The 21,474-nt window shown below is 36.2% G+C and overlaps 1 protein-coding gene across 3 annotated transcripts in view; it reads right to left on the bottom strand.

The window, feature by feature from the left end:
• The window catches only part of LOC134798201 (olfactomedin-like protein 2A), a 29,558-nt gene that overhangs the window by 3,451 nt on the left and 4,633 nt on the right, over positions 1 to 21,474 (bottom strand). The window contains exons 1-6 of one of the 3 annotated variants that reach the window (XM_063770565.1): positions 19,892 to 20,004; positions 14,247 to 14,678; positions 7,064 to 7,209; positions 6,170 to 6,283; positions 1,878 to 2,114; positions 1,167 to 1,242 (exon numbers count right to left, since the gene is read on the bottom strand). In XM_063770565.1, the coding sequence (XP_063626635.1) occupies positions 1,167 to 1,242; positions 1,878 to 2,114; positions 6,170 to 6,283; positions 7,064 to 7,209; positions 14,247 to 14,547 (874 nt within the window). In that variant the 5' untranslated portion in view covers positions 14,548 to 14,678; positions 19,892 to 20,004. Of the gene's footprint in view, positions 1 to 1,166; positions 1,243 to 1,877; positions 2,115 to 6,169; positions 6,284 to 7,063; positions 7,210 to 14,246; positions 14,679 to 19,891; positions 20,005 to 21,474 lie in introns of those variants that run through there. The other 2 variants (XM_063770564.1, XM_063770566.1) reach the window with 2 other exon arrangements.

The raw sequence follows: 21,474 nt of genomic DNA, 5'->3' as shown, positions 1-21,474 counted from the left end.
TTGAAGGACTACCTTATCTTGGGGAAAACAGTCGACAACGAATAAATACTAGAGGAGGTAAATGATCGATAACGAAAGTCGATAAGAATATCGATTATTGATAATACATTATAGTTCTGCATAAAAGTCTATTGTGTGAATGCCAAGTTGGATAACAAAATGTTTAACTTTCATGGAACGATGCGGCTAACCTGCCAAATAAGTACTATTTCAATTAAATTCGATGCAAAGGTCGATTAATTCCCAACCCAGGTACCTGGTAAGGCATCAGGGCGACGTTACACTGTGTATTATTGCCTGATAGATGCGAATGCTGGGGGGTGGTCTTGCTTTAGTTAGCGCATCACTAATTTGAAAAAAAAAAAAATGTACCATTTCGTTGACACAAGTCTGACGGCATTACACTACCCGTCAGTCGTTCAATACATGCGCGGAATATCGACCCTTCGTTTCATGAATCGTTGTAACGGTAATTTAGTGCCCTCATTTTTAGGGTTCCGTATCCAAAGGGTAAAACGGGACCCTATTACTAAGACTCCGCTGTCCGTCCGTCCGTCCGTCCGTCCGTCCGTCTGTCACCAGGCTGTATCTCGTGATCTGTGATAGGTAGACAGCTGAAATTTTCAGATGATGTATTTCTATTGCCGCTATAACAACAAATACTAAAAACAGAACAAAATAAAGATTTAAGTGGGGCTCCCATACAACAAACGTGATTTTTGACCGAAGTTAAGCAACGTCGGGCGGGGTCAATACTTGGATGGGTGACCGTTTTTTTTGGCGTTATTTTGCATTATGGTACGGAACCCTTCGTGCGTGAGTCCGACTCGCACTTGCCCGGTTTTTCAAGTTTTGATTCAATAAAATTTATTATTAAATTTATAGAATAAATATCTAAATAATGGTTTTGACAAACAACCAGTTTAGCGTCGATATTCGCTATGTATAAAATATGGACTATGCTTGAATTAACACTATGTATTGTGAACAGTTTTGAATGATTCACGGTTCGTTTCACTAGACCGACCCGGATATGAACCGTCACCCGTGAACCGTTAAATATCGGGAGCTCGAAAACAATACAAAAGGTAATCACGTTTCATATCCCGGTCGATGTAAGTCTTATGTATTGTGAATTCATACGATTAGAAGTATATTGAATGTACCTGGCGGGACAGCTGTGGTGGTAGTGGTGGTCGTCGACGTGCTGGTGGTGGTCGGTGCCGCCGTGCTCGTCGTTTTCTGTGAACAACACGACACAACATTTCTTATAATTATTATGTAAAACTTTAAAACACACCGGCGCCTAAAAGTAATATTCTCTTTTTTAATCAATACAAATATGACAGAAGAAATTCCATCACACCTTTTTCCAAATCTTAAATTAAGTATTCATAAACTTAATCCTCTTTGTAGTTAAAGTTCTCCGAGTAAGAAAACAGACCCCAAGGGCCAAGAAACAAAAAAAAAATATCCCAAAAACATAACTGATGGAGCATGTCAACATCAAATAACGTAAATATTTTTTTCGCCTCTTTGTTTTATATTTTCAATCTTGGAGGATAACCAAATGGAGACGCCTTGTCTGTAATTTTCTGTACAAAACAGTCTGCAGATTTTTGAGGGGGAGGGGGAATGTATACATAACGTAAAAATAGCCATGTCAGATAAACGTCAGTGTGTATGACCATTGGTCATAGAGTTTGACAGAGGGGAACACCTGTTAACGCATTCACTGCCAGGGGGCGTGGCCTAGGAACAAACTCGTATGGCGGTGAACGCACATGTGCGTTGGGGGCAGTGAATGTGTTAATGGCTACTCCGTTTGGTTATATCCTCTAAATTTTGAATATTAGTTGGATTGAGTATTGACTTACAGTGTACAGTTGTATCTTATTCTCTAACGCATCCACGCGTCCCACGAGCGTGGTGTTGAGCGTGGCTATCTCCTGCTTGATCTCGTCCTCCCTCCTCCCGTTGGCGGTCACGTTGGCTATGGTCTCGTTGCTCCGTGCGTCCAGCGCTTGGACTAGCTTCTTCACCTCTTCTACGCCCGCGGAAGCCGCTAGCGCTTGCTTTCGCGTCGACGCTAGCGTTTCGTCGAAACCCGTGATCTGGGAAAATTAAATAATACATACATGGATGAAGTTAGAGTAGGAATTTTGGTAGGAACTAAGAACATAAGAATAATGTAAAATACCTATGACTAATACCTAAATGTTTTATTAACTTAAGGCGCGGTGTGTAGTAAAATGCGCTTTTTTGTCACCATATTTACAGACTTTTACAAGGATTTCATGCATTATTTTCTAGTATGTATAACTTCAGTCCTTGAACTACGTTATTGCTTGTCAGAAACACGACGGCTCATTATTTTCTCGATAGAATCTTAAGTTGAAAACATGCCTAACACTGTCTTTATTTCCTTATGTTAGAAGTACTACGACGAAAATGTATATGAAACTTACTTCAGTCGATAGCTTTTAAGTAAATCTTCATTATTGCTTGTCCTTTTATCGATACGTTAATTTTTTCATTCATCATTTGATGAATTCAACATTTTGCCTACTAAATTACATCCTACGCGGCAATACCTTGCGCCCATTCCTCACGCCAGTACGCCCGTGACCACTGTCAGCGTCGGACCTATGCTAGTTTAGCGGACGTTTCATAAAATGGGTAATCACAGTATAAATATGCAAATATGTTATACACACAATGTTTTTCAACATACTTGCGAAGAAAAGCAAAATAATTCTTAAATACGGTGACATTTCAGACATTCGTCCGTCATATTGTCATTTTATAGCAAGTTGGGCAGCAAAGGCACACACCCATCTAACCAATCCGGAATTCAGTCACGATTGATAAATTGTGTAAACATATTTTAAAGGGCTATAAAATTAATCAAATTGAATAATTTTTCAACATAGATATACAGGATTCAAATATTTTAGACTGGTCATATTTTTCATAAAATCGATTTCAATTGGCAAATCGTATTACTTTTTGGCAACCGGGTTTTTTAACCTAATTAGACCCCGCTGAATCCGAATTTGCTGGTTGCTTGATCGAATTCTTGACCGGAAGTGAGATATTTGATATTAAAGGACCCTTTTTTTAGTTTTTCGTAAATAACTCTTAAACGGTGGCGCATAGCAAAAAATATTCTATTACATAAGTAATCTGCATAAAATTGCCTACAAGAAAGATTTAGTACAATTTTTTGCTAGGATCAATATTCAAAGAGATATTAACGCGGGAAATTCAATTATAATCAATTCTAAGGTCCCCTTTTTTAGATTTTCGTAAATAACTCGTAAACGGTGGCCAATATCAAAAAATGTTATAAAACGTTAATAATCTACACAACATTTTGTACCAAAAAGATTCAGTACACTTTTCGCAGGGATCAATATTCAAAAAGATAATAAAGAAGGAAAGTTAATTATAATAAATTCTAAGGTTCATTGTTTGTATGTTTTCGTTAATAATTTGAAAAGTATGACTCATTGCATCTTATACATAAATAATAAACATAAAATTTCCTACTAAACATGTAGAACTTTTCGCTAGGATCAATATTAAAAAAGACAAAGCAGCGGGTAAGTTAATTATAATCAACTTTAAAGTCCCTTTTTAGTTTTTTGTAAATAACTCGTAAACGGTGTCCCATAGCAAAATAGGTTTTAATTAATAAATAATTTACATAAAATTTTCTCCAAAAACATCTTGAACTTTTTTTCTCTAAGATCAAATTTAAAACGATATTAAAGGAAGAAAGTTAATTACAATCAGTTCACAGGTCACTTTTTTTTAGTTTTTCGTAAATAACTCGTAAACGGTGGCCCGTTGCAAAAAAATATTATACATAAATATTGAACATAAAATTGTCCACAAAAAACGTTCTTTACACTTTTGCGCTACGATCAATATTTAAAGAGGTATTAAAGGGGGTAAGTTAATTAGAATCAATTTCCAGGTCCCTATTTTTAGGTTTTCGTAAATGATTCGTAAAATAAGGCTCATAGCAAAATAAGTTCTTAATGTTCTTGTAAATAAATAATCGGCATACAATTTTCTACGAAAAACATAACACTTTTCTCTAGGATCAATATTTGAAACGACGGAACGTTTTCTTAAATCAACTTTTTATCTCTTTGTTAACTTTAACAACCCTAAAGTTTTGATCGTAACGTAAAAATAAAAAGATCCAAATTTGTAGGAAATTTTATGTTAAAACTTTTGTTATTGTTTTGTACCTATGCGATTCGTACAGATATTCGAGATATGAGCAAAAATATGAAAAAGGTACCTTCACCCCCCTCCCCCCTACACCCTCAGCACACCCGCTAAGCTCGAGGACATTAAGTATGGTTATCTGGACACCACAAGGTATAACTGTGCCAATTTTCAAAATTATACGAATTATTTCCGCAGATTTTTTTATTTTCTTGAGCTATTAACTAACTCGAATGTCGAAGTAGAAGTGTTTTTTGTCATTACAATCTTTAAATGCTTGACTTTTACTCGTCAATTCAAAATTAGAAAAATAGTAAGTAATTACAGTTAGAGTTATAAATTGTTATAATTCTTTTTGTGAAGATAGCTAAATTATCTTAGCTTTGCTAGTATTCTTCCTTATTTTCACTACCTACTTGCCCGAAATTGACTGCTAGAGTTAGACCAAGTCTGCAACGATTTTGATAGCATAGGCAGTGCAAGTGTTATACATAATTTCATAGAAGTTTGACGTTTAAAATAACACTTGCACTGCGTGTGCAATCAAAATCGTTGCAGACTTTTCTTGGTCTAGCTCTATTACATTTTTAATGTCTATTAGTAAGAACTATTATTTGTCTCATAATAATTTGGTATCATTTGATTAGATTCTCAGTTTGTCGCGGTATACACTCATATTGTATATATAATTAATAATTATTTACACTCACCGTCTTACCTACCATTTTTAATTTCATGAAGTACTCATCAAAATTCGAATTTGCTAATAAATCTTATTCAATATTAATTGCCGGAAAAAATCCCGGAACTGACAATTCAGAATACCGATGTCGTCAGAATAAGGACGTAGACGTGCTGCGCGGGGATGGTGCGGTGCGCCGCGCGGGGCGCCCGCCTGCCCGCTCTACCACGCGTCTGCTTCACCCCCTTGAAAACGTAAAACTCGAGTATAAGAGCGCCTTAATTGTAGCCTAAAAAGAAGTCATCTGGTATTATCCTCATAGTATGAGGGTTCGAAAATATGACGAAGCACTTCGAGAAAAGGTTAGCAGTTCCGTCCGTAAGTATCGTTTTGGGACTACAGTATTTTGATTACCTACGTAAATCGTTTTTTTAGGATTTTACCAATTGTTACAATTCAAATTAAAATAAAATCCTTTCTGTGTTAATATGTTCCTAGCCAGCACAATTTTTTAGATACATTAACATGTCTACATTGAGAAGCACTACCAGTTTCAATATTTACTGTAAATTTGTTATTTTTAACACAATTTTGTGTTCAAAATAAGCCAAGGGCAAGTTGAAATGTGAATGAACACAAGTTTTAACGTGCGTTCCAAAGCGGATATTTTTGTTTTTAAAAACAAATCTATTTTGAAAGATATAACCATTTTAAGGCTGACCGGTCTGCTTAACCTTTTGTACAGGTATTAAAATAGTGGGTTCAAGCAACGGTTGTGCTGTATAGGCATAACATATAGCCGTTTATGTGTTATACCTATAAAAGTGTTGTATTAGTTTTAAGCAATACTGTAAGCGTCCTGAATAAATTTTCTTTTCTTTCTTTTTTCTTAAAGGATTCTTAAAATAAATGCACAAAACATGACTAAAAAATGCAGCAACTTAAACACATTCAGAAAAAAGATTAAATTAAGTTAACGAAGAGACATGGCTAGGTCACGTTAATATTGTTCGTTTATCATGACACGACGTGTGTATGCGATGTTACCAGCTTCAACGCTACAAGCTATAAGATGCAAAGAAGAAGTTGACATGACTACTACGGATAGCCCTAGAGGTTCAAAAGATTTGGAGATATACTCCATCGTACTTCTCATGGACACAGGGACACCCCGATAACTTTAGGACTGCGTCGATTAACTTGAATACTAATGTCATATTACCACTATTATCACTTATCAGTTACCTGTGATCCGAACGAGCCGACGGTCTGCTGAAGCTCAGCGATCCTGCGCGGCGTGTCAGCGAGTTTGGGTGCGGCGGCCAGCTGGCCCGACACCGCCGCGAGCTCGCTGGCCGTCTGAAAATAAGTAAAGAGTAAACAATCCATTGCATGAGATATGAGATAATAGGGGATCGGAATATTTTAATATCAGGTGCATTTTCACAAGTTTTAAAGTGAAAGGTTTAAGTCCTACAATTTAACTTGTTTTTAAAAACTCTGGTTCAGTCATATGAAGAAAACACAAAAGATAGGAATATAATTGCATTCGTAAGTAACTAAATCAAGGGCATTTTCAATTGATGTCTCTCCCGTACGGTTTGAAAACGTCACCTGCTGTTTTCGACTATACAGAGAGTAGTGGAAAGGAGGAATATTATTCATGGTGGTTATTTTTTTTGGTTCAATAAACGATACTATAATATTCTTGGAAACAAGAAGTGTGGTCTGTAAAATAGTTGTTAGAGGCAATAGTAACCAGTCACTCAAGCTTCGGTAAAGAACTTAACACTTTCGGTGCCGGGCCTCGTTTCCAGTACAAAATGAACACACATAACGTGTTCTTGGCAGTGAATGTGTTAGGCCGCGCATTATTTACACAATACGAGTAATACAGTCTCTCATCTAAAAGTTAATTTGATTGCGATCAAAATCACAACACAATCTCCTGAGCCAGCGTTATGGTAAGCAGGGTTACTCTTCGAAGGCCGCATAAATATGTGACACGCTCTTATAGCTCTACAAGTACAAAAAGATCGTTTCAGATATTTCGCGGCCTTCGTTGTGACATATTATTGCAGGTGACTGTATCATCATCAGGCGGTACTCTTGTAAGCTGCCAACCAAAGTCCAAATTACCTGTTCAACTCGTTTCACGAGTTCTGCATGTTCTATTGCCAACTTATCCAGCCGAGCGCTGAGTATGCTCGCATTTCCTCGGAGCTCTCTGGACGCTGTGTGGCACACTTGGAGCGCGTCGCCGACAGCGCCGCTGGTTGTTGATACTGTTTGACAAAAATAAAATGGAAATTCATATTGTTATTTGGTATTTATACATACATACTATTTATTGATGATGACAATTTTCCAACGGTACATACATACATATAAAAAATACATATTTATTTATATCGGGATACTTCCGTAATTTAGATAGAATTACATCCGGCATTGAATAATTTTACGGTTTAGACTCACTTGTTTTTAGTCACTCGCGCGACATGTTGATGTTGAGAAAGGAGACCTAGGCTCTCCGAAACATGTCGCGCGAGTGACTAAAAACAAGTGAGTCTAAACCGTAAAATTATTATGAATGTAGGTAAATAATGTTATTATATAAAACGACGACTTGTCAACCTTAAGCACCTAGGGTTGCCAGATGGTCGGGATTTGGCGGGATTCTCCCGATTTTTAGCATGTGTTCCCGATTCCCGACAAAGTGTAAACTGTCCCGAAAAACAGCTTCACGTTATAAAACAATAATTTCAAGTTCTGAACCTGTCGTCGAGCGAGCGGGCTGACGTAGTGCCAATAATGTAAAATATCGTTGTTTTTAATACAATTACTTTAATTTGAATGTATTTTTTTCCCGACATAAGTCCCAAAATCCCGAAAAAATTATATTGTTTCCCGATAATAGCGCCTTTCGATCTGGCAACCCTATAAGCACCTATGACCTATACCTGTTTCCTGTACTTATGGCAGAACAGGAAATTCAATTAGCAAGTACTAAGACTTGATTGTTTCCAAGAATAAGTGGGCTAATTTCGGATTGACTCTATAAACCCAAGTTACTACGCTACGCACCAAGAGATAGATATATTCAATAAAAAAAAATTAGTGCCTAATGGACTTTTCTGACTAGGCACCTACAATGTTTTTAAAGGTTGGGCAACGTCACACACAGGCAGGTATTTAGACTATTTAGTATGAAGGCATTTTTGGTTGTAATCTGTATAGGTACCTAATAGACGTGTGACTGTCTAATCCATAATAGGAAGTTTGATTCGCGAGAGGTTCAAGGGCTCAACAAAAACTAGTGTAACCAGTTTTCAACAGTGATTATAAGTATTATATATAAGCTTAGGTTTCGCACCAAACTAACGCAAATGTTTACGAATTTTGTAGACGACTAGATACAAATGATACAATACTAAATAATACGTATTACCAGTTTATTGATACGTATTATGGTTGATATCATTCACTGATATGGCTTTGTTTGCAAAATACAATCGTCGTGTTGGTGTAATAATAATAATGCATTTTAAATACAGAGTGTTTTGGTGGAATATATGGCGGATAGCTTTGGCAAATTACAGCGTACACTTCCCTACATTTTATTTTTTCAATAAGTATATAAGTACAATAAGTAGGTACGACAGGAAATACTGTAACGACCACTCTGACTAGAGTGTGACGACAAAGAAGAACTACATATAAAATTGAAACTTGAAGAACTTGTAGTAGACAGATAACCTACCTACATATAGTACATACCTAGGCCTCAATATAATAGGTTCTGACGGATAATCTACCTAGGCTCTGATGCTTTAGTTAGTCCAATGAGAGGACAAGTGGTGGCGTAAATATATAAATAGGTAAGTACATAGATTTCATATTTATGATACAACAAGGATAATACGAGGGTTTCTTAACTAGGTTAAGCATTATTTTATGTAACCTTCGTAATCTAACAAAATCACTACAGGGAAACCAAATAGATTAATTTAACACTGAATAATTCTACTGAACTGAAAGTAAAAGTAAGTATACGATGAGTAATCGACGGAGTAGGTACAGAGATGCGAATCTCCCAGGCGTGGGCGGGACATGTTTTGGGGCCTCTGTGCCGTATTCGAACTTCAAGATATTCACAAGAGACGACACATACTAGATCCCTTCTAGATACGTTATAGTTTAGATATCAACTAGTTCCCTTTTTGCAGCGCAATTCGGGCAACCAATGTCACTTTTACGTTAGATAGAGTAAGATATCTATTAGATATGAATTGGATCTCTAAAGTCATATCCTGTGGAAATCGTTCAACAGTATCTCCAGAATCGCGCAAATGTCAAATTTGACAGGTTAGATCTTAAACATATCGTTATATCTTGGTGATGTCTAATAGATGTCTATTTCAAAATCCGATTCGGGCCCCCTGTCTACGAACAATAGCGGCACTCCCACTGATTTACAAGTTACTTACTTGACAGACCATATAGGTAGTTATATCTTTCAACAATTGTGTTTTATCAAGTTATGAGGAATGAAGTAAGTATAACAGATTAGTTTATTGATACTAACTTGACGCGCATGAAAGTTATAAATTACTTTGCTTTAATACAATTACTGTATATTTTTTATGCCAAATAAATCTTTTCTATTTTTATTTCTAATGCGAAACATGTAAACCATGGGAGTCTTCACTTAAAGGAAAACAAAACAATATATTACAATTACATATACGAACACAGCACGAGCTTCTCGAAATGAAAAAAAATGTATATACTAGGTACATAGTTAAAATATAGTTTAATTTTACCCTGTTTAATCACAAAATCGTTGCAGTAATCTCGTTCAAGAACGATTAGGTAACACACACACCAATTCAATTGACACACAACGTTTAGAACCTTCCCTCCTTCCTTCCTTCGAGTTAATGAAGACCAAATATATAAAATTTAAAGAGCATCCAATCCACAAATAGCAGAAAAGTGATGGCAGCATTGAAAAACTCACAGAACTAGATAGCGGATCATAGGTCTGTGGAAAAACTAAGTACTAACCAAAGAAGGTAGGAATTGTATATTGTGTTTGTGTCAAATGTCTTTAATATGTGCAGTTTCTTAAAACAATAGAGGTCACACAATGTACAAATAAGCTCTTGTCTCGTGTGTTTCCCTGGAGATAAACAACGTTTGCTATTTACATCACTTAATTTCATGTAAATAAGTTAATAAACGGCACGGAAGCCAAATTTCACGGTCGAGCCTCTAGGTCATGGAATATTTGGTGTAATATTGACGAGAGCTTTCTATATTCGGATACCGGCTCGTTAGGTCATTCAAGAAAGTTCAAAAGTTACGCAAGTAACGTTTGAGCGGTTTCTTCGTCTCAGTATTTTAATTAACGAACGTACCGTTCAATTAAAGTTCAATTGAATGCAGTTCAATTGTTTTTTGTAAGTGTTTACAAAAAAGTTATGGATTTTTTGTTTAAAATTTTCCGTTATTAAGTATTTCGATTTACTTATTTGGATGGAAACAGCATTTTATCCTCAGAGAGAGCATTATGTATACCTACTTAGTTATCTGCTTATTTTTATGTCATATTCCTAACTATGTATGATCTATCTAGGTGTACTTACATATCATATCATTGTACATGTGTGAAGTGAAAAAGGGTTCCTACCTAATACCTATACTTACATAAACGTAATCCTTACAAGTCTTACGAGATTTAAATATACACAGATAAAAGATAAACATAGTTACTAAGAAATGATTAGGTACTAAATTGGATCTTATAAATCGGTTAGTGGGCCAAATGAGGATTTTCTTACTTAAGGCGCGGTGTGTAGTAAAATGCACTTTTTTGTCACCATATTTACAGACTTTTACAAGGATTTCATGCATTATTTTCTAGTATGTATAACTTCAGTCCTTGAACTACGTTATTGCTTGTCATAAACACGACGGCTCATTATTTTCTCGATAGAATCTTAAGTTGAAAACATGCCTAACACTGTCTTTATTTCCTTATGTTAGAAGTACTAGGACGAAAATGTATATGAAACTTACTTCAGTCGATAGTTTTTAAGTAAATCTTCATTATTGCTTGTCCTTTTATCGATACGTTAATTTTTTCATTCATCATTTGATGAATTCAACATTTTGCCTACTAAATTACACCCTACGCGGCAATACCTTGCGCCTATTCCTCACGCCAGTACGCCCGTGACCACTGTCAGCGTCGGACCTGTGCTAGTTTAGCGGACGTTTCATAAAATGGGTAATCACAGTATAAATATGCAAATATGTTATACACACAATGTTTTTCAACATACTTACGAAGAAAAGCAAAATAATTCTTAAATACGGTGACATTTCAGACATTCGTCCGTCATATTGTCATTTTATAACAAGTTGGGCAGCAAAGGCACACACCCATCTAACCAATCCGGAATTCAGTCACGATTGATAAATTGTGTAAACATATTTTAAAAGGCTATAAAATTAATCAAATTGAATAATTTAGACTGGTCACATTTTTGTAAAAATCGATTTCTACTGGCAAAACATATTACTTTTTGGCAACCGGGTTTTTTTAACCTAATTAGACCCCGCTGAATCCGAATTTGCCGGTTGCTTGATCGAATTCTTGACTGGAAGTGAGATATGTGATATTAAAGGTCCCTTTTTTTAGTTTTTCGTAAATAACTCGTAAACGGTGGCCAATATAAAAAAAAATTAACTAATAATCTACACAAAATTTTCAATTAAAAAGATTCTGTATATTTTTAGCAGGGATCAATATTTAAAAAGATAATAAAGAGGGAAAGTTAATTATAATAAATTCTAAGGTTCCTTGGTTTTATTTTTTCGTTAATAATTTTAAAAGTATGACTCATAGCAAAAACAAATCTTACACATAATTAATAAACATAAAATTTCCTATAAGAAACATGTAGAACACTTTTCGCTAGGATCAATATTTAAAAAGACAAAGCAGCCGCTAAGTTAATTACAATCAATTTTAAAGTCCCTTTTTAGTTTCCCATAGCAAAATAGGTTTTTATGAATAAATAATCTACATAAAATTTCCTGCAAAAAATATCTGAACACTTTTCTCTAGGATCAATATTTAAAACGATATTAAAGGAAGAAAGTTCATTACAATCAATTCACATGTCACTTTTTTTAGTTTTTAGGGTCCCGTACCTCAAAAGGAAAAAACGGAACCCTTATAGGATCACTCGTGCGACTGTCTGTCTGTCTGTCCGTCTGTCACAGCCCATTTTCTTCAAAAGTACTGGACCAATTAAGTTGAAATTTGGTACACACATGTAAATTCGTGACCCAAAGACGGACATCTTACGTAAACAAATGAATTTAAAACATGGAGGCCACTTTTTAGCCAAGGGGGGTTAATTAACATTAAGAACCTATTTTGCTATGGGCCACCGTTTACGAGTCATTTACGAAAAACTTAAAATAGGGACCTGGAAATTGATTATAATTAACTTACCCCCTTTAATACCTCATTAAATATTGATCGTAGCGAAAAAGTGTACAAAACCTTTTTTGTGGGCAATTTTATGTTCAATATTTGTGTATAATATTTTTTTGCAACGGGGGCACCGTTTACGAGTTATTTACGAAAAAAAAAGCGACCTGTGAACTGATTGTGATTAACTTTCTTCCTTTAATATCGTTTTAAATATTGATCCTAGAGAAAAGTGTTCAGATGTTTTTTGCAGAAAATTTTATGAAGATTATTTATTCATAAAAACCTATTTTGCTATGGGACACCGTTTACGAGTTATTTACAAAAAACTAAAAAGGGACTTTAAAATTGATTATAATTGACTTACCGGATGCTTTGTCTTTTTAAATATTGATCCTAGCGAAAATTAAGTGTTCTACATGTTTCTTGTAGGAAATTTTATGTTTATTATTTGTGTAAAATTTGTTTTTTGCTATGAGTCATACTTTTCAAATTATTAACGAAAAAATAAAAACAAGGAACCTTAAAATTTATTATAATTAACTTTCCCTCTTTATTATCTTTTTCAATATTGATCCCTGCTAAAAATGTACTAAATCTTTTTTTATTGAAAATGTTGTGTCGATTATTAACGTTTAACAATTTTTTTTTATATTGGCCACCGTTTACGAGTTATTTACGAAAAACTAAAAAAAGAGACCTTCAAAAAGTGATTATAATTAACTTTCCCGCCTTAATATCTCTTTGAATACTGATCCTAGCGAAAAATTGTACGGAATCTTTCATGTAGGCAATTTTATGCAGATTACTTATGTTTAAGAAAATTTTTGCTATGCGCCACCGTTTAAGAGTTATTTACGAAAAACTAAAAAAAAGGGACCTTTAATATCAACTATCTCACTTCCAGTCAAGAATTCGATCAAGCAACCGGCAATTTCGGATTCAGCGGGGTCTAATTAGGTTAAAAAACCCGGTTGCCAAAAAATAATATGTTTTGCCAGTCGAAATCGATTTTTACAAAAACATGATCAGTCAAGTATGTATACACTCATATTGTATATAATTAATAATTATTTAGGTACACTCACCGACCTCACCGTCTTACCTACCATTTTTAGGGTTCCCTACCCAAAGGGTAAAACGGAACCCTATTAGTAAGACTCCGCTGTCCGTCCGTTCGTCCGTCCGTCTGTCACCACAGTTGAAATTTTCACAGATGATGTATTTCTGTTGCCGCTATAACAACAAATACTAAAAAGTACGGAACCCTCGGTGGGCTCAGTGGGCGAGTCCGACTCGCGCTTGTCCGGTTTTTAATTTCATTAAGTACTCATCAAAATTCGAATTTACTAATAAATCTTATTCAATATTAATTGCCGAACTAAAAATCCCGGAACTGACAATTCAGAATACCGATGTCGTCAGAATAAGGACGTAGACGTGCTGCGCGGGGCGCCCGCCTGCCCGTTCTACCACTCGTCTGCTTCACCCCCTTGAAAACGTAAAACTCGAGTATAAGAGCGCCTTAAACAAGTACCTCACTAATCTAATAGGTATTATCATATCATCTTCAACAGCAGCAGTAAATATTTTTATCTGCAGCTACCTTTTTTACGGCGAATAAAATACGATCGTTCTCTTTATTAGCCATATCAGCAATGTGAAGTGCGAACTAATGTAAATACCTATTACTATATTCAAAGAATGTATGTAAGTACTCGTATGTCTATTAAAATATAGCCCTTGCCTATAAATTCCAAGATAACAAACATCACAATGAAGTTATTTTAATTGATCAATCAATTAACGAACCTCTATCCATTTCAATGCGAAGAGAGACGATTTGTCTTCGAACATCAACGAAGAGCCACAGCACCGTAGCGGCGGAAACGACGCATACGCATAGGGCCAGGGCGGCGGCGAGGCGGACGAAGGGTCGGGATCGGCGGCGGCGGGAGGTCCTTCGGCCCCAGGGCTCCCCCTCATCACTCGAAGCCGACAGGAGCCTGCCCCCCCTCGCCCCGCCGCCCCCGACCAGAGCGTCCAGCTCCCGCCTCTTGCGCATCTTCTTGCCAACCCGCAGTGGCACCGCCGCGTGAACCGCACTCTCCATGTCTCCGGATCGCTACCGCATTCGTACACTTCCTCACTCACTTATCACAACGCGTGTGCACTAGCCGGCGCTCGAGCGGCGAATGATAGCGCGAGTTGATCACCTCTCGGCTGAGAATCAATGTGCTTAAGCTTGTCAAGAGTTGAATTAAAAACAAAAGGTCATGAGGTTTCAGGCGTTGGCGTAGTTAGGATGATGTATCTGTTTTAAAGAAAAAAATAAATGTTTGTCTATTTTACGCCTATTTGAAACTATTTGAAACATCTACATGTAGATTATGTTTCCATTTTTCCAGGCCGTCTGCCAACTTCCTTTGCCTAATACTTGTAGGCCTAGGTTAGTTAGGTTCCATACCACAGTGTGGACAGGACACTAGCCTTCACTTACTAGCAGAATGTATGTATTATATACGCGGCACCGCGATATAACACATTCGCTAGAGACACACTGGAAGAAAACGAACTAAAGGACGTCAAACTAAAGATGTCCTTCTGTTCTGTAGGAAAATAAGAAGATTTGAGGAGAATAGTGTGGGAATGCCGCCGGGATGCCCGGGACAGTAACCTGCAGCTCCAACTCCAGGGAACTGGGCTGAATGAACGCAACACGTGATCAACAATCCGCCTGCTTCCGGCCGGGCGTCCCTACACTACATCTATCTATCTAACTAAGCATTGATCTGACTGTGCCTAAGGTTTCGCGGCGTACGAGTATATTCGTGATAAATTCATCGATTTTCATACTCATTTCTTAGAAACTGAAATTGGAAAGCAGTGTTATCATTCAAACGGTTATTTCATCGATTCAATCCTGCGCGATGACTAAGAGTAACTAGGGTTGCAAATAGAAAAAAAACCAAATGTTTTTTTTCAAATTTATGAAAAAAAAACATGAAAAAAAACCTGGCACCATGTTTTTTTTCTAAATTAGGTTTTTTTTCAGATGAACAAAAATATGCCACAATAACGGTTTTTCGTGATTTATTTGTATATGTAACTTAAAACTAAGTAATTTTTGGGGAATCCCTGAATTCCCCGATGCGGCGACGAGAGGCGTTGGTGTTGCCAACAGTAAATTGCGATAACTACCACTACAGATTTCATGTATGTTGTTATTAATCAAAGTTGTTAAATTAAATTGGTTTAATGGTTAACATAAAGTCTAAAACAAGTAAAACAACCGTATAAAAGTATTAACTGCCTTGCAAATTTTGAGTTTTCATACTTTTGAAAAAAAACGTACTCCAAAAAAAAAACGGTTTTCTTTCACGGTTTTTTTTCATGTTTTTTTTCAAGTCAGAAAAAAAACCGTTTTTTTACAACCCTAAGAGTAACATTACTTACTGCAATTTGTCGTAAATGGAAGCAGTATGGAATGGAAAATAGGTGGATGAGAATAACATGATTGCAGTTTGCACGGAAACAATATCTATCGTCCTGATCTGGCCTCGTTTATAAATATTATACATATACATATTGTTAACTAGAACTAGTAAAAGGGTGGAAGTTTTGTTTAAAATGGCCTGGACAAGAGCAAAGAGCTGCAAAGAGTTATGAATACCTACCAGAAGAATTTGACAGCTGAAAGCTGAAGTAGACTCTGTCAATGTACGGCCCCGTATTTTGCGATAGCACTGGTAGTCAAAAGAGGCAACGAAGGTATCTAAACTACTATGTAAGTTGTCTTGATTTTGCTAAGCATTTTTCGAACGCTTGTTGGTAATCAACCGAGCTGAAATTTGGCATACGAAAAACTAGTAACAATATACCAAGATGACATTGAGCTGATCTGGAGACCAAAGATATACTTTCTTGATGCTTTCTTGGAATCGTTTCGATGAGTAGATGATTGTTAATAAAGGTACAGTCGGTCATTAAAGTTTGTACTTATTTTAAATTTGCAATGAGAGAGGTATTGGGATTTCTGTTTTCAAATAGGTATCTCTTTACAGAATTATTATATAACTTCTATTTTTATAACTCCTGTTTATCTACATACTGTCTGCTTCTATTAAACACCACTAATAGATGTTTACTGCAAGCTTGTTAAGGCCACCGAACGGTCTACGTGACAACTGGCATATTGATAAATAAATTACCTATTATGCTTGTACCTAACCTACTACCAGTATATATTAACATACGTAACTGACAAGCTGTAGACCTTAACTCAATATGAATAAGATTTACCCATGGTCAGTAAATTGCTGTTATAAGAGTAAGTATGTTTTTTGCTATATTTGTCCTTTGGATTTCTTCCGTCTACTAGTTATTTATTCTAAGTATTCTAACCATATAACCATATCTTTTTGTGTTACTACTTAATAAAAATTAACTCTTAGTTTTTTCACCTGTCGGGGTCCCATGAAAATTAAGACCTGCAGACCGCTCGGGTCTCTATACTTGAAGTATGGAGTATAGTCGCGCGTAGGGTTTCTGCTCGAGAAATTTGTCCTAAGTCGAGACGGGAAAAAAATACTCAATGCCTCTAGAACTCGAGAAATAAGTCTCTTGTGATAAGTAAAAAGAAAAAACGCGTATAACACATGATGTGTCAATAATGTATTTCTTTAGGTAGTTAAATAAATATGAACAATGTTTTTTTTTTCATTTACAGGTACTTAAAACATTTGTTAGGTAGTTAACCAACCAAATAAAAAACTACATTGATCCCCTTCCCTGTCCCCTATCGTTCTAGCTTCTGAAACTTGTGAACTATCATGACATTCATGAAGTCTTTTTATTCAAAAAACGCTTTAAAAAATTAGTAACTATTACTTATGAAAGCAAAATAATGTAAATGTATATGATTGTAATTGTTACATATTTGCCGTGATTTATTTTTTCAAATGTGCTTTTCAATAAAAAGACACGTCAAGATCTATAGGTATCTTCTTTCTAATGCTGAAAAAACGAATTATAGGACCAAAAAACGAAATAACAAATTTTACAAAACTAAATGACTATTGGTAAATCAAATCATCCCGATATATTCCTATTAGCAAAATATCACATTTTTAGCAGCTTTATTTTTACGTTCAATAAGTATGAGTATTAATATTACGTAGTAAAACTTCTGTAAGTTTTGTCACATCGAGTTAAATTTATTGGCTTGAATATTGTTGCCTGATAAAATACCATATTGTGGTTTGTTCACATGACTAAAATTTTACCATATGTTTAATTATTGATTTCACCTACGATTCATATGAGTATGATTTGTAAAAAAGCAAAAAAATAAATTAACATGGTGTTTTTTGGAACTTTCAAAATTTCTCGAGATACTCGAGAAATCATGGTCGAGAATTCCCGTGCCTCGAGGAATTAAAAAGGTCGAGTAACCAGAAACCCTAGCCAGAACGCAAATCCTGCGAGGCGTTTGGAAGAGATTCCTTAAAGGGATAACTTCACTTTTATTCGCATTCATTGTATTCTCTATGTTACCTGTGTACTTGTTTTGCTGTGGAATGTTTTAATACTAATACTAAGTACTATTACCAGGCGTGGCTCACTCCGCGATTTCGTCGCTTTGCTACAGGTAGCTAAAAGTACATCCGTTCCGCCCCAATTTTGGGGAAAGCCATAAGCCGCGCGTGGCGCTGTCGCCACCTAGCGGCCATATCTGTGCTGATCGTAACAGACGCGTTTTGTTAGAGAGTGAGTCTTCTGTACCTAGTACTATTATTTATTCTGTGCTATTACTACTAAAATAGGAATCGAGAGGTAAGTAATAGTGTTTGAGGTCATTACTCGTTGACAATGAAAGCGATTGGCGAACCTTGGTTTTGTTAGACGACATGCTTGATCGTACCAGACTTGTGAGCAAATGTAAATCACGCATATACAAATGTATACAAAGACAAACAGCAGACCTCCATTAGTATAGGTAATAATTCAAATGAAGTTGAAGGCCGTGTTGTGTAGACATCGATTTGTTTGTTGAATAAGGTATTAGCTTCCGTAAATATTTAGCTAGTAGATGGAAGATGGTCTAAGTATAAGAGCTCGTTCTAAGTATAAGAATTCATAGCATAAGTACCTATTGTAAGAAAACTACACAAAGGAGTTACAAATGTGCAAGTTGCAGAAATTTTCCAACAAGTTGGAAAAGTTCTCGGAAGTTTATGGAAAAATTTGCTATTTAGAAAATTTTGGAATCAAAGGAAACTTTCATTTCTAAAATTCCTATACAAAAATAAGAAAATTCAGACTGGAAATTTACGCTTTTGAAAAATTTTCGACGGCACATCAGGCCTTACTATAAAGCTGAGCTATCGATAACACGTATTAGGTCATATTCGGGATATTGAAAGCTTGAGGGATAAAACTAAATTAAAAGTAATAAAAATGTTACTATGTACCTCTTTTGACATATAAAAGGCGCAGCATAATGTTACTTTTTTAATTCCTGCGACTTTGAACCCCCTCCTATCTAGGTCTCACTTTCCTACATGATAAACTGTATCCGAATTTTTGTGCACTGAAAAGGCTGTAGGTACATGAACAACAGTTATAAGATAAACAGCATAGCTTTAGACAGAGAAAGGCGCTATAATGTTCAAGCATGTATGGCGCAAGTGCCGTTACAACTCATACATTCTTATGACGTTTCGGAATTCACATTGTGGCAGAAATATCGACCACGAGCTAGTGAATGAACGCGCGCTTGCGCGGAGCTGCAGTAACACTCGTAAGGACGAACCACGATATTGCTGCATTTGATGCAAGTGAAAATATGTCTACTGCGGACTACATAAGGGTTATGACGTCTGCAGTATTTGCGTGGGTCTACCCTTGGGTAAGGGGTTAGATAAACATTAAAGTGTTAACTTTCAAGCTGTTTGTCCATTTGGAACTACCGTTGCTTTAAGTCTGGAATGATTTTCCAAAGAATATTAACGTAAAGTACGGTTAATGTTACGTATGGCTCTGCTTATAAATAAAGGTCGATAAAGTGCTAATAGCTTCATTATCGTGAAAGGCTGGTTTCAATTAGGTATCTTCAAAGATAATTAGTTCGAAGAAGCCATTTTCCGGTTATAACATTTGATGTAATAGGCAATAATAGCGCAAACTGCAACAAATTCGTGGGTAAGTATGTATATTAAAGTCTGCGATAAAAGTGCAGTATTAGGAAAAGGTAATTTTAATGAAACACTACACAAACACTGAAACCTCATATAACACGAAACACTATCACTGAAATACAAACAACTAGAACTCTTTCTTGTCACTAAAAACACTCTGAAAACGACCAAGTTGCAAAACAGCGTAATGTTTTAACTGACTACGTCTATTAGAATAGGTCCCCTAGGTGTCCAAACGGTTGTTTTCCCGGTGACTACCTTTACTAGAAATGTTTTTGTAGTCGAGTAGTACGCGGTACTCCCCTCGGACTTTGGGGAGCGAACTAGCCGTGACGTCACGCAGGCGCGACGCGCGTGCGTACTGCTGACGCCGGAAATAGAGCCGCTGGATAAGACATCGCATCGCCAAATCATATGACCTGACCGTCTAGAATCTAAATATCCATACCTAGATAAGGTATTACTGGAGATAATCATAGATAAATAAAGCATCGGTACTATCGGTAGTGGATGGTAATACTTGCGACGCGGGACTCTCAAATTGGTCGTGTGTTCGAACTCTTACTCATAAGTTCTTTGGAACCAACGAACCTTCAATATCATGTAACGTCTCTTGGGCAGATGGTACTGAATCGCTTTCATAAAAAAAATATCGGTGCAAATTTTTGCGATATTAGCCTGCCGGAACTTGGGTTTTGGGTACCTTTTACGATGCATGCGGGAAAACGTCAAGGCGTAGAAAATAGAATAGAATAGTTTGAATAGTTTCCAAGATAACTCTGCAACGATGTTGACAGCAAAGACTGCAAGTGCATCATAATTTCATTGAAGTTTGACATTTAAAACTCATGCACACTCTGGGCTATCAAAATCGCTGCAGACTTATCTTAGTCTAACTACCTATAACTACAAAATATCTGGGAGGCCGAGCTTTGCTCGGAAAACATATTAAAACTCCAAATTGCGCGTTTTCTCAGAGATAAGACCTAGACCTAGATCGATTTTTCGGCCCCGAAAACCCCTATCATCCCAGATCCCCGAAATATATAAATAAATAAATATACAAGAATTGCACGTTTAAATTTTGGTATCGGATGAATTCACTTAGCACAGATGTAATATACCTAAAGCTAAGCTATTTGAGCCCGGTAGACATCCGCCACCCCCTGGCAGGTAGGCAGGGGGGGCAGTCAAAGTAATTTGTAATGGATTCAAGCTTTCAACTCCTTTTTAACCACGTTAGAGGAAGAATTTTTAAAAACGCTGAAATTACTTTTCTTGTATTCTAATAATATGCACATATAAAAAGTTTCAAGCCCCACACTCGAAAAAAAATTTGATCTCCATACAAATTTTCAACCCCTATTTCGCCACTTTAGGGGATGAATTTTCAAAAACGCTGAAATTAGTTTTCTTGTATTTTAATAGTATATCTTTTAACGAAGTTTGAAATTACTAGCTTAAAATAAAACATGAACCCCATACAAACTTTCATCCCCCTTTTAACCCCCTTAGGGGTTGAATTTTTCAAAATCGCTTCTTACCTCTTGTACACATTATAAATGTAACCTGGTGTGCAAATTTCAACTTTCTAGCATTTCTAGTTTCGGCTGATAATAGTAATAGTTGAATAAAAAAATAGCACACCGATTTTGATTTATTCGTCAATATATTTATTTTTTTCTATTAAACCGTACATCAAAGGTCTCAAAAATGAATTCCTCATGCCGGATTTATCTGGAAATGATACCAAACTCGAGGTGGTAGGTAAATAGAAGCCGATATGCGGCGTGTACCTTTGGATGCCCCCCTGCCTACCCACCAGGGGGTGGCGGATGGCT

The sequence above is a fragment of the Cydia splendana genome, chromosome 16 (assembly GCF_910591565.1).
Source record: "Cydia splendana chromosome 16, ilCydSple1.2, whole genome shotgun sequence".
Lineage (NCBI taxonomy): Eukaryota > Metazoa > Arthropoda > Insecta > Lepidoptera > Tortricidae > Cydia > Cydia splendana.
This window is presented reverse-complemented; position numbering and strand designations above follow the sequence as displayed.